Source organism: Myzus persicae, unplaced genomic scaffold (genome assembly GCF_001856785.1).
Source record: "Myzus persicae strain clone G006 unplaced genomic scaffold, MPER_G0061.0, whole genome shotgun sequence".
NCBI classification, from domain to species: Eukaryota; Metazoa; Arthropoda; class Insecta; order Hemiptera; family Aphididae; genus Myzus; species Myzus persicae.
In genome coordinates this window covers 18,686-32,511 of record NW_019104193.1, presented here as the reverse complement: position 1 = coordinate 32,511, position 13,826 = coordinate 18,686, and the positions used below count along the sequence as shown (strand labels likewise).

Genomic DNA, 13,826 nt, shown 5'->3' with positions numbered 1-13,826 from the left:
TAAGCTCAGTTCCGGTTACAATATCGCTGCGATGTTTCTCATTATAGCTATATATTCGTCCCACGTGGGGTTGTTAGAAACGTTCGAGGCCTGCCAATTTTAACGGAAAAACATAAATCTTAAAAAGGTATAGGTATAGATTATTTTAATCTCGAAAGAACTACTACTGGTAGTCGTATTAAATAAATTAAAAAAAAAAATTAATTAGGAACTAAACCTATTGTTATATTACATAAGAAAAAATGCAAAACACACATAATATGATCAGCCGATAGCGATTAAATGTATACATATAATTTAGTATAAAAAAAAAATACAATTCAATACAATGGTTCGATTTTTTTGTTTTCTTTCAGGAATATTTGTGTATTATATCAAAACAAGTTATTGAAATATTACACTATTCGCTGTCGAATAAAATTGACTAATAACTTGAAATCGATCGTATACACATAATAATAATATATAATATATAATATATATTTAAGTCATATCACACACAGACACACAAAACAAAGGTTGCGCCAATTTAATATCTACAGGCGATGATGACATGCCATCTACAAAAACGGTTTAGCATAAGACCTTATTCGTACAATAATAAACCACAGCTTTGAGTTCAAAAACTCCCTCCCTCCTACAAGAAAATAACTCATACTGCATACTTTTTATGTTGGTTTTGATAATTATATTGGGAGCATGAACTCGTTGAAAATGTTTGCCAAATTAAAACATAATATGCTTGTTTATTACACACACTTTTTATTGATAGGTACTACACAATGGCATTTTTAATTAATGAACAGTAAAATAGAGGCTGGTCTGTTGTAGGCATATGGTTATTTGTACAGTACAATATTTGATAATTTATTTTTGCGTCGATTCAATATTTTGGAATATTATTAAAAATGCTTATATCAATCGAATAACTATTGTGCAACGTGATTTTGGCTAAATTGTGCAGTGTTCAGCGGTAATAGAACATAATATTATGGCAGTTTTATTTCAACCAACCCACGATAAGTCTAAATTTTGAATAGTAAAAAAAAAAATACTGCGGAATACGGCTCTTAAACGAGTTCGTGACTCTCGGCGTGTGGTAACTTAAAAGCGGTTATCATGAATATAATATATAATATATAAATATATACACGAGGGACTTGAGGTGCGATACAGGCGCTTAGATCAACCTGCAAGAATGGGACTGCGAGCGCTTCCTGGACGACTTCGGATGTGTCTTGAAGCTCATGCAACACTGAGTCTTCCGGTTCAGGCTGGAAGTGCTAGCGTTGTCGTCGAGTGCGTCACACCGCCGCTGCCGGCCGTATATCTGGCCGTCCGACTTGGACGCGGTCACCGCTCGGGCACCGGTTGGCGACACCGATGGCGACGACGACGACGCGGGTAGAGGAGTGGTCGGGCCGACCGAAGACAGGTCCAAATCGTCGTTGTCGTCATCGTCGTCGTCGTCGTCCGGGGGTAGATCGTCGTCGGAGGATTCCGGGAAAGGGTGCGGGTGGTCGTCAGACCCTTCCGATCCGCCCAGGTCGACCTCGCGGGTGTGCAGCGATCGCTGGTCGTCCGAATCGACGCTGTCCACGCAATCGGACGAAACGTAATCGGCCACGTGCACCAGCACGGGATTGGACTTAGTAGCCGCCGGCGGCGGCGGCGGCGGCGGAGGCGGTGGTGGCGGCGGAGGTGGCGACGGGGATGGCGCCGACACCACCGAGGGTGGCTCCGGAAGTTCCACCGGAAGTATCGGTGACGACTCGGCCAACGTATCCTCTTCCTTGTGCGTCTCTGGCGATGACGGGGCCGTCTGAGTGCCGCCACGACCACCGCCCGCGTTTCTCACGAATCTGTGCCTCTGGACGGCGACGACGGCAGCCATGGCCGAAGTGGAGTCCGGCTTTGGCAACTGTTCGATTTTCCTTGCGAACCGCGACAGTGGCGACGAACTCCTGTTCAGACAGGTCAATCGTTGCAGCTCCTTCTGGGAAACGATGGGCGTGCAACTTATTGAGTTCGACCTGGACTCTGAAAATATGTACGACTACGGTTAATTCTTTTCTCTGCGCAAACGTCACTAGGACGGTCACAGTAAACTACCTTATTCGTTTTAAGGAGAAAACAAGTAATTATTTTAATTTTTTAGACTTTAATTTGTAAGCATTTTTATCGAATATACATGAAAAGGGTAGGGCATTAGTTAAATTTTTAGTTCCAGTAGGTAGTACACAGTAGTAGGTTTACACACATATAAATAGAAAACTATGAACACCGCTTTATTTTTCGATTTTATTATTTATACAGTGCACTTTCGTTTTAAATGTTTAATCGTGTCCGCCAATTGCTGAAAAGATTTTTTAAACAACACGCTTTTATTAAGAAAATGATTGTTTTTTATAATTAATTTGTATGGTTTTATGGAATTGTAAAAATTTTTAAATGCGTAATATGAATTATAAATTGCATAAGGTATGAGATCCAAACATACTTTTCGGCTAAATAAAATCTAAATTTGTAATTAGGTAAAATATGCAATTGTTCAGTGTAATTATACTTTTGTTCACAATATTAAATATGTGCACAATTTATTAGTTAACCTAAGTATAAATTAATTTATTGTTTGTTATAAACTATATACCTAATATTTAAGCAACTAATTAATATTTATAGGTTTTATAATATATTATTATTCCCAACACCATTGAGTATCATATCAAAAAAACAAACTGATAATCATTCAGAACTATTATAATAATCGACCTTATTAATGCATAATAATATAACCTACTCGTAATTCGAAAATATCGTTTTGGTGGGTATAATAAATTGTAATAGATGTCATATAATATTATTATGATAGGCAAAGCAAGATCTTGAACGTTGCATTTTGTTTAAATAAGTTTCTCAGCACAAACACTATCATAATAATTATTTAAGAGTTCGTTTAAAAAGCTTACCTATGGTACGTTTTCATTTTTCAACTCGTACGCAAACATATTTTATGTTATTTTTATGGTAATATAAAACACGAACTTAACATGATGTTTTATTTTTATTATTCTTATTCTAAAGTACAGAATAGGACATAGGTGCATTAAATAAAATAAAGTAGGTGCTTAAAATAATCTCAATAATATGTAAAACAATACATATAGTACCTGTATAATGTTTGTGCAATGAATTCTATATTTTATCACGTGATTCAAGTCATATCATTATTAATATTGAACGATGTTTTATTATTTATTGCTAAAACGGAACATATATTTTCAAAATAATTAAATTAAACAACTGTTAAATTGATGCTTAGAATAATACGCATAAACGTCGTAATAGATCATACGATTGTGTATTAGTTGCTATTATTAATATTCGATTAAAATCAGAAAATACAATATTGTTAAGACAATATTATTTGAAAGAATAACGTAACCTACAGATAAAATAAATCCTAATTGTTGTCGATGAATCCCCGTTTTATTGTCAAGATCTTTTTATTACAATAATAAAAACAATTCAACCCATATGAATAAAACACAAACAAACTTTCATAACATTCCGTGATTTACGAGTAATCAAAGAACAGCAAAGATTATATTATTATCGTAAATATTGTTATATCATTCAAATGCTTGTAACCTTAGCTGCTAAACATTAACGTTCGTAAAGAAAAAAAGGATTATAATATAATCTTCTACATTTTATTTTTCAATCTTCATTGCAGACATAAAAAGTATTACATTTCCTTATTTTAATTTCGGAAATTACAGTTTTGTTTTGAAAATGCTAAAATTATACATTTTTTTTCATACTTCAGAATTTCAGATTATTATTTTCTTTAATATATTATATAAAATAATGTGCATTAAAGGGTTTTCTCGTCTACCATTGTTTTATTAGAAAATATTATTGTTATCTGATTTTGTTTTCCTTTTATGATTTTCATTTATTCTTATCTAATTAGAATCGGTTTATTAATTCTATATTTTTGTTTAAGTAATTAATTCATTTTAAACTACTTGTGTTTTTTTGTATTTTTTATATAGATTATAGCAATTTTTTTCTAAAATTTAAACATTAATAACTAGATACGACAAACAATAATATTAAATATTTTGTGTGACCTAAAGTATATTATGGAAGGACTCATCACATTAACGTTAGAATTTTAATTAAATAAAACAATATAAATGGCATTTTGATATTGTATGTCCTTAAATATAATATATTTTACAATACGATGTTAAGCTTTTTATTTAAAATATTTTGGTTTTATTAATATAGGCACACCCAATTTATTGTGTTTAAGCCTTTATAGTGTTACACACGACTTAGATAGTTTTAAGGTATCCTTAAAATATAATGTGGATCACTAGTAGGTCGCTGTTAGACGTTTAAGGTGCTGTAAAGTATACTTTGAGGACCCATCGATATGTGCATTGAACGATTGTATGACTAGACATAAAATATTTATCGGATACTGCGCAACAATATTATTAAGACATCGTCAATAATTAATTGTAAATATTGGTATATGTTTTAGTGCAGTTATCATGACAGACAAACCTCGGTAATATTCTCTGACCGGCGAACGCGATATCGAGTGCCTGGCCACTTCTTGAAATGTCACCGGCGAGTACGTCCTGATCCTGTCTTCGGCCAACTGCATGTTCATGTCCGTGTTGCGCTCCACAATATCGAACACAGCATCGGCGCTGCGCTCCCACTCCAATTCCGGTACATCGGAGTTGGCCAGCGGCAGGACTCGACTCAACGGGGGTCGGCTTTCCCGGTGCTCCAGCCAATACGTTTTCATGGCGCCTGAAAAACGAATTTCAGAATCAAAACAGACCACACCAGGACCACAGCGATGGCGGCGGTCCTTACCTTTTCCTTTCACGTAAATCTCACCGCGTTCTTTGACCATGTACGACGCCGAAATCAGATCCCTGGTCGTCTGGGATATGTGGATTTTCATGGCTTCGCTCGTGGATTCCATCCGGGACGCAGTGTTGACCGAGTCGCCGAACAAACAGTACCTCGGCATCTTCAAACCGACAATACCAGCCACCACTGCTCCGGAATGCACGCCGACGCGGATTTGCAAATGAGACCCTACGAAATGTATAAGCGATTTCACTTCTAATTAAATTTTCTGTTGAAGGACATTGTAGATGTATTGACAGCAACTTGAGCTGTGTGTGCGTGTGTGTGTGTGTGTGTGTGTGTGTGTGCTTGAACAATTTATAATTAAAAATAAAAAACAAATAACTACCTGTCGACGGATCTTTTAGATCTGTTATAGCGTCGACCATATCCAATGCCATATCACAAACTTTCTCCGCGTGATTGTCTTCAGTCATCGGTGCACCCGAAACGACCATATATGCATCACCAATGGTTTCGACCTGAAAATGTATTTTTAATTTATGCGATCGTGATTAGCACACAAACTAGGCATGTGCAATATTATCATAACGTATCCGGCAATGTGCAACCTTATAAACTTTGTTTCGCTCTGTCAGTGTGTCGAATATAGAATACATGGCGTTCAGCATTGAAACCACTTCCATTGGGGTGATTCTGCTACATATTTCGGTAAACGTGACTATGTCCGAAAATAATATGGACACGCTGTCAAACATCTGAAAAATGATTTATGTACTGTTATAACCAATTCATTTTTTAAGACTTACTTGGCATGTGTCTATGGGATTTTCACCCGACCTCAGTCGATCGGCCACTTGTTTGGGTATCATCTGATAAAGCAGCTCATCAGTACGCTTCATTTCTTCATCTAGTTTCCGCATCGACTCTTCCAGTTTTTTTGACTTTAACTGCTCTTGGTCGAGTGCCAGCTTTAATTCAACCGACTGTTGTGTCCCTGCCAACATTAGGTCCCTAGGGTAGAACAGAAACAAAACGAGCGCCCATCAACTTGTATATTGTTATACACGTGTATCTCAGTAATCAGCCATCGTGTACAGGTTTATTGACAAAAATGAAATAGGTATACGAAAAGTTTCCAATTAATTATTATGTTCGCCACTAACCTGCTGAAGTCGTGCATGGAGAGATCATTTATGTATAGGCCAGTAGTTACTAGTGCATTGAGATCAGGCATTACGGGCGTACCCAAGTACATCATCATTTGCCAATTGTCCATGTAAATCATTTGTCCTAAGATAATCAATGGTTGTTTTTATTTTATGATCATTTTTTACAATTCAAATAGTATTATTCTTTATATGATAAAAGCTTTCAATACATAGGTACTTATTAGCGTCTACATAATTTATGATTTGTACCTTTCAATCGAAGTTTGTTTTCTTCTGGAGAAAAATAAGATTCATCGCTTAGAATGACGTGTCTGTCTGTTGGTCGATTGGAAAGCACTGGTTGAACAGTAACAAGTTCAAAAATATTGTTAGTTCGATTCAAAATCTGTTCCACAAAAAATGTTTGTCACAAGTTTTTTTTTAAATCTTTGAAACATTTAGTTATTTAAAAAACAAAAATTACCGTTTGAAATTTAAAAGCTATTAAAGGTCTGACAAGATCAAACCAATTGGTAATCCGTTTTCCAACTAGATCTGGTAAAATGACCATCAGTGAATTGCCAATGCTTTGAACAATCATGTTGGAGCTGTATGAGAAACAATATCAGTTCAATATATGTATTTTGGGTACAGCTATTATTTCCCTCCGCAGATTTAAAATAATTATGTGTATATAAAATCTTAAAAAAAAAAAAAAAAAATAGCTAAAAAAATAATTAATGAAGCGAAATAATATTAATTTTACGTCTGTTTTTTGTCATCGACCTGAACACAATGCAAAACGGAAATATTTCGAACAGCACCGATGCACTTATTGGAAGATGTTTTTCCTCCCTTGTCATTGTCATCGATGCTAATGTGAACGCTCTATTATCAAATTTCAATTGAAACGTCACGTGCACTGTATCCATTAAAATCTCTTCACGAACTAGCTCAATGCGCATTTCCTAAAATTATTACACGCCCGTTGAAAAGGGTTGACTTAAAGTTACACTTTTGGTTCGTGTTATTATTAACCTTGTGATAGAAATGCCTAGCCACTTCTTTTATTTGGCCCATTGTATAGTACACGAAGCCACGGCGTTTACTACGGTAATGCAATGTCAATCCTTGTCTAGACTCGTTTTCACAAATGAACGAAGGCGCTTGCATTCTTGGGTATGAAAACTTCAGATATTCGTGTAAATTGTCCAAACCTATGATCCCAATCATACGATAATACAAGTAATATTTTTTTTTTTAGCGCCAACATATTTGATATGTATGTTCATAAAACCAAATATAAACACAATTTAGATAGAATTGTTCAAAGACCAGTTTTTTTTAAGCACAAACAACAAATTTATACCAGTGTTGTATTATTTTTATTTTAGTACATACCTATATATATCTCAAAACACTACATTTTATATCAATGGTTTTTTTTCACAACATGCTACGGCTTGTTTTATTAGTTTTAATACCCAATCCAATCAATTTACTACAAATATATAACAATAATAATAATAAAACAAAAAAAAATTAATCGAGAGTCCCTGCCATTTTTTTTTATTGATTAAAAACATTAATAAATAACGGACGAGTAAAAAAAGTGTAACAATGTATGTTCTTAATTGCTTATATGTTTCCATAACGAATACCTCATTGAATACAATTTCTTATTTAAAATGTACTAAAAATTGACATAAAAACGTTTAGGTATGTCTAACAATTAATTAAACAAATTTAATAATTAAATACTTTCAAAAGAGTTTTAATATTTTGTGGGTTAAGATCATAAGAAATCATTTCAGTGGAAGTTCATAATCTGTGTTTGATTATTTTGTTGTTGTACAACCGCGTGTAACAATTATGAACATTATTATTGTATGGGACACTATAGGTTCAATGCGTGTAAGCCTCACCAGAAGAAAAGCACCCCTTGTTCTAATATACAAATATATTATAAATAAATAAATGCACCAAGCTTATGGTATTAAGTTAGTTTAGAGAAATGGAACGAGAAAAAAACATGAAAAATAAATAAGATGAGACTAGGAGCGAAAGAGAATGAGAAAATATGCGTGCGTATAATAAATAAAAAACGCAGATAGAATAGGTAGGTAGCAAGATAACAATACAGTTAAATTTTTGAAAATGCAAGTATAAAAATGTTACTCAAAATACTTTATTTCATATAAAAATGGTACTAAAATATTGCAAAAATGGCAAATAATTTGTCCATACGCCTAAAAAATTAACTGAAAAAATAGTGAATAACGAATAGTAGTAAAGTGTTTGGGTAAATCAAACAAATTCAAGAATATTGAACGAGAACATTGTTGAATAAAACAAGAGTAGGCAATTTATAATAATATGTATTTTGACATATTATATTTTTATTTTTCCGCGTACACACCGGAATATCTATTAAATGGGTTCACGGACTATTTTAATCATTACAATATCAAAAAATCGGCATAATGATCCTACCGCTGTGCACAGATTAAGAAGTGATACGAAACCTTATTATTTTTTTTTTTTCATTAATAAAAATCAATAGTATTCTATGCACAATGATAGTTTAATTTGAAGTGCATATTATGGCGAAGGTAGGGTTTCGTACATGTGTACATAATATGAACGTATATATTTTAAGGTCAAACGTGCATTATTGATTCAAGTCACGACTAAGCGTATGAATGAAACTTGTAAATCGTTGTAGGTACTACCAGGTAGTTCTATAAATAACCGTTAACGTGAAATTTAGATTATACATTCACTGCTGTGAAATGATTACAGAAAGGTATTGGTTTCAATGTTAAATTGAGCATCAAAACTCCAATAAAAATTATTTTAAAAGAGATTAAATAATAATACATTTTTAATTGAAATCGATTTTATACCATTTAGAAAGTCCCTCATGTGCCGCCCCAATACCGATAGTACTCGGTCATAGCCGTATTGGCCGACAAAACTGACAAAATGAACTCCCATTTGTTCGAAAAATTCTTTCTCCGTAATTCCAAGTACCTGAAAAATCACATCGAATACGATTTTAAACAAATAGTTAATACTAAACACATTTCAGTGACGATTTTTTATGAGAAAAAAAACGAGTTAAATGTGCATAATAGGTACTTGTTGGGATTTTTTCGCTAGTCGTGGAATAAGCGTTTCACAATAGACTTGGTGTACACTAAAACTAGGTTGATCCACATTGGCCATTCGCCGGATCTCTTCCCATCTGTCTTCGCCGTACATTTTTTTTATATACTCCGAAAGGTTTTCCAATAAGAGCCCGTACATTTTTGATCTGAAATAAAATAGTCGCTTTATGAATTGATATCGAAGTGTTTTCTACCAGAGTCTCGCGTTGAAGATATTGGACCAAACTGCCTGTGAAATTGGTTTAAAAAATACCAGAAGAAACGTTTCAACCCAAATGGTCCCTCCCCGTAAAATGCGTCCTTAGGTAATATACAATCTAAAGGGAACTTACGAAATAATGTTATTTTTACATATATATATATATTAATTAATTTACCAAACACAAAGTAGTCCTGTGATATCAAACGTAATTTGTGTGAAAGGGTTCCCCTCGTTTGATAATATATTATTTATTGAAGTCAATTCTTGTTTATCAGTGACACACAGCTTGCAGCTTTTATTTTTCTCTTTTTAGTTTCCCCGATGAGTTACGAATGACAAATCACACATTACCATCAATTTTAAAATCTTTTTCGAAACGATTTATGTACAAAACCTACCACTGCATCGATAGCGTTAAACATAAAAGACTTTTTGTGTTAATTATTAATCCGTTCACGACAAATTTTACAAAGCTAAGTAAAAAAAAAAACCCAACGGATCCGATCATATTTCAATCACGATTTTCCTTTTGTCATTCATTTTGTTATATAGTATGATTATAATATGGGTTTTATTATATTTCTATATAATATATATATATATATAGGTCTGTTTAGCATTCTTTATTATCCCGTTTTAAATTATTGAGTGAAAAAATACGTGACACAGCCGTTGCGTTTTTATTCCTTGAAAAATACTCGTGCTTAATTCAATTCCAATTTATTCAGTGATACGACCACATGTTCTGAAATCACAATTTTAACCGTTTGCCGTTTAATTCTAATTCCCGGGTTTTGATGAAAACATTTAATATTTAGCGGTACCATTGCGAGTTCTGAAATCGCCAACATCCCATCGAGAGTTTAATTTTATACCTGCCTATGTTTTGTTAGCGGCAAAATATATTTATTAATTTGAAATGTTTGGCCCGATGTAAACGGGACACTATTGGTGTGCCAATTACGTGGCAGGGTAGGGTGTTTCTTTTTAACGTACTTTCCACACAGGTGCAATGATTTCGAGCTATAAATTACTCCAAATGTCGTCGCCATAGAAACATCTGGTCATTGCATAAGCTCACTAGTCCAATATCCGAGATGTCGTAAATTTCCTTTCAACTATAAGAGTACGGTTACGAGATGTCGTTTTCAGACATCATATATTTTTGTGTGCCTCGTTTCAAAATGATATACAAATTTATAAACATTTGATGATCCTAAATCTTAATAAGCTTTAAGGAAAAAAAAAATAATTACGCTTAAGACATTTAATCCGACTATTAACGCTAATGATGTGCTATTATTTTGTCAAATTCCTTGAAAGTACGTTGAACGAGAAAAATTGGACGTTTGTTTACAACCAGTATTCATCATTATTTAAATTTGATTAAAACATAACAATGTTTATTTATTATTTGTTAAATATATAGAAACTGCATTTTAAAATAACCTTGCTAATTAAAATATTAATCTTATAGACATTTTTATCTTTGACTACTCTCTCTCTGAATATAGACGTATAGTTGCGAGCACATTTTTAGAAATTTAAAATAAGAAACAAAACTAAAAAATCTATAGATTTTTATTTCATCCTAAAAAATTCATTCTATGCTACATTTTGAATAAAACATTATTCTCAGACAATAAAAAAAGTTATTAGCATGAAAAAATGATTTCTATAGTCCCAACTTTAATTCCAGAGCTTAGAATTATTGTCTGTACTTTACAGTTGTAAATTTTCAAATGATAGAATAAATTTATTTTATTTGTATTTATGTATTTTATGTATAAAGTAATGAATTATTATTTTTTTTTTTTCATAACAAACTTGTTTGAAATTCATGTACAGAGTGAACCATCAAGTAAAAATTGTAGATGAACAATTATATTCAAACAAAATATAACGTTATTTTTTTTTGTATTCTTAAAATATAATATATTCCCTATAAATTATTATTAATTTATTATTTTTAATTAATTAATTTTATCGACAATTTTCTTTTAAATTATGTTTTATTAATTATTGTTATTATTATATTCTCTAGAAATAAATATTAAATCAAGTTTTCATTAAACATCTGCACACACAACAGGCAATACATTTTATAGGTTGGATTGAAATTTAAAAGATTTGTTGCAATGTTTATCCTAAAAATTAAATTGTTCAACGGAAGAGTATTAATCAATAGGTGGTTATTAATAATTACTATTATAGTTTAGCAAACCATCAATTTCGTCAAATTAAATTCTAAGCCAAATCAAACTTCGATCGGCTCACATTATCTATGTTTATTTGTATGGCAATTTCATTTACAATAATAGTGTTTCATGCCACTTTGGACCATGAAAATATGAGTTGTGTGCACATGTGTATAATTTTAAGATGAAATCGTGTGTGGATAAGCATACATCGCAACAGCAGGTAGGTATTCGAATTCGCCGTGATCCATTCCGATCACGTCATGTTCACTGTTCACAATATTCGTCTCCATATGACCTTCTACAGGTCCACAGAACCGACGCGATGGTTTACTCAACGACGTTTGGCAATGAATTTGACGGAACCCATTACACCTTATTCGTATAGGTGCGCGTAATTGGAAAATCTGGCAAAGCGTACGTGTAAAAAATATTCAGCGTAAAAAGCCAAGACGGCGCCAAATAAAAAAAAGAAAACAACTTTTAAGCACCGGAGCTGTTCGCGTGTAATACTTTATACGTCAAGTCATTACTTGCCGAGCACAGAAAGTAATTTGAAAAACGGACCGCGACACTAAAATGATATCTATTATCTCGTTCGAACAGCGTTCCAGCCATAAAATCGTAAATAAAATATTGAAATATTAAAAGTCACGGACAAGCCAGGTAATTAAGCACACCCAGCGGATCCGTGCACTAATGGAACTCAAAGGGAATGGGTTTGATGTGCAACCGTTCGCGCGGGAGAGTGTCTTCTGCGCCGACCAGACGGTATTCGAAATTATTGTCTTTTGTGCGGGTCGTAAAAAAAAGTTTTGAGCTTAAAAAAAAATAAAAACGGTAAGCTGTAAAAAATGAAAAAACCTCGTAAAAACAATAGTTTATTTTCGGGGAAATTGATGGCACCTGCAAGGTGTGCGCGGGCGTAGTAAAAATAAATAAATACCACAACGTCGAAACGATAATAATGCCGCACGTGTAAAAGTATATACACACAAATAATAACAATAATAATAATAATAATAATAATAATAATAATAATAATAATAAATAATGATAAATAATAACAACGCATTAATATTATTGGTAATTTTATTGACTTCTCCTGTACTCACGTTATTTGTTGCACTTCGAATGTGTAGTAATAATAATAATATTTTGGGAGTTGTCTGTCGGGTGGCCGGCTGAATTCGATTCGACTGCAACTGTATTTTTTATTTTTTTTTTCAAACAATATTGTCGCGGGTGACTCCTCAGCGGACAGCACGTGAAATCTCCACCAGAATCATAGTGCGTCACGGGCAGACCGTCGTCGAAATGTGTGTGTGAATCAACCAGTGTGGTGCAGTCGACGACGGCTGGCACTCGGGAGTCGGCGACGGCGTCGGAGGTGGCGGCGGAAAGATATAGGCCCCCCCCCCCAAACGGCGGCGGTGTCCTCGGCCCTCGCCCTCTGCTCCGGTGCCATTTCTTTCATTATTATTTTATCATTATTATTATTATTATTATTATTGGTCTCAGCTCTCGTCCGCCCTGCCCCCCCCCTCGCAGGCCGCGCGGCGGGGCGTTAAACACTCGTCGACAAATTAACGTGCGTTACGCGTTCCGAGTTTTCGATTGTCCCTTGCTCGAAACGTCGAGCAGACATATTATTATTATTATTATTATTATAATAATAATGGAAAATCGCACATTATGTATTGATAATAATAATAATAATAATAATAATAATAATATGACGATATTATTAATAGTAATGGCGGTCGAATTAATATTGCACGGATATCGTGAAACGTTTTATGACAAGACCAGTTCGATGGGGCCCTGGGTCGCGGCGGTGGTTTGGTCGGACGGTTTATCGGCATTACTGTGCGGCTGTCAAGGCGTGTGCGAAAAACAACCCATTCGGCGAACCATGTCAAAACATGCCACAGACAGTTATACGATTCGAACGTTTTAAAAGCCATGCATCGTAGAAGGTTTTTGAAATGGTTTTTTTTTTTTTGTAACTCTAAGAAATTACAAAACGAAATTTTAAGACGTTCAATTATTATTGAACGCGTGACTCCAATAATATCCGAAACAAGGACGAACCGTACATTTATTTCAGATCGTCATCCTGTCCGTACCCGTGAATCGGTTTAATGTTTTCGGTTTATAGTTAAATGTATTTTATTGTGCCGCGTAATGTGTTGTTTGTATGCGA

The 13,826-nt window shown here is 33.8% G+C and overlaps 1 protein-coding gene across 2 annotated transcripts; it reads right to left on the bottom strand.

Annotated features, from left to right (window-relative positions):
* Positions 1 to 314: 314 nt before the first annotated feature.
* LOC111039817 (soluble guanylate cyclase 88E-like) lies at positions 315 to 12,971 on the bottom strand. Of its 2 annotated transcripts, XM_022323457.1 has the most exons (14): positions 12,736 to 12,971; positions 9,192 to 9,366; positions 8,957 to 9,083; positions 7,089 to 7,267; positions 6,837 to 7,018; positions 6,535 to 6,658; positions 6,321 to 6,456; positions 6,066 to 6,192; positions 5,709 to 5,913; positions 5,511 to 5,657; positions 5,288 to 5,420; positions 4,924 to 5,127; positions 4,579 to 4,833; positions 315 to 2,040 (listed from the first exon to the last, which is right to left on the bottom strand). In XM_022323457.1, exons 2-14 carry the CDS (start codon positions 9,357 to 9,359, stop codon positions 1,181 to 1,183), a joined length of 2,847 nt encoding a protein of 948 aa, XP_022179149.1. In that variant the 5' UTR covers positions 9,360 to 9,366; positions 12,736 to 12,971; the 3' UTR covers positions 315 to 1,180. The 2 variants fall into 2 exon arrangements, with proteins under 2 accessions (XP_022179149.1, XP_022179148.1); XM_022323456.1 differs by lacking the exon at positions 12,736 to 12,971 and having other exon boundaries at positions 1,181 to 2,040; positions 4,900 to 5,127; positions 9,192 to 9,359.
* Positions 12,972 to 13,826: the final 855 nt, after the last annotated feature.

What these genes read in the sequence shown, in the direction of transcription:
- LOC111039817 (XM_022323456.1), bottom strand. Translation starts at nt 9,359, where the DNA reads ATGTACGGGCTCTTATTGGAAAACCTTTCGGAGTATATAAAAAAAATG. An exon ending in TAGCTTTTAAATTTCAAACG is followed by an intron (nt 6,457 to 6,534) that starts GTAATTTTTGTT and finishes TTTGTGGAACAG; the next exon opens with ATTTTGAATCGAACTAACAA. An exon ending in TCCATGCACGACTTCAGCAG is followed by an intron (nt 5,914 to 6,065) that starts GTTAGTGGCGAA and finishes GTTCTACCCTAG; the next exon opens with GGACCTAATGTTGGCAGGGA.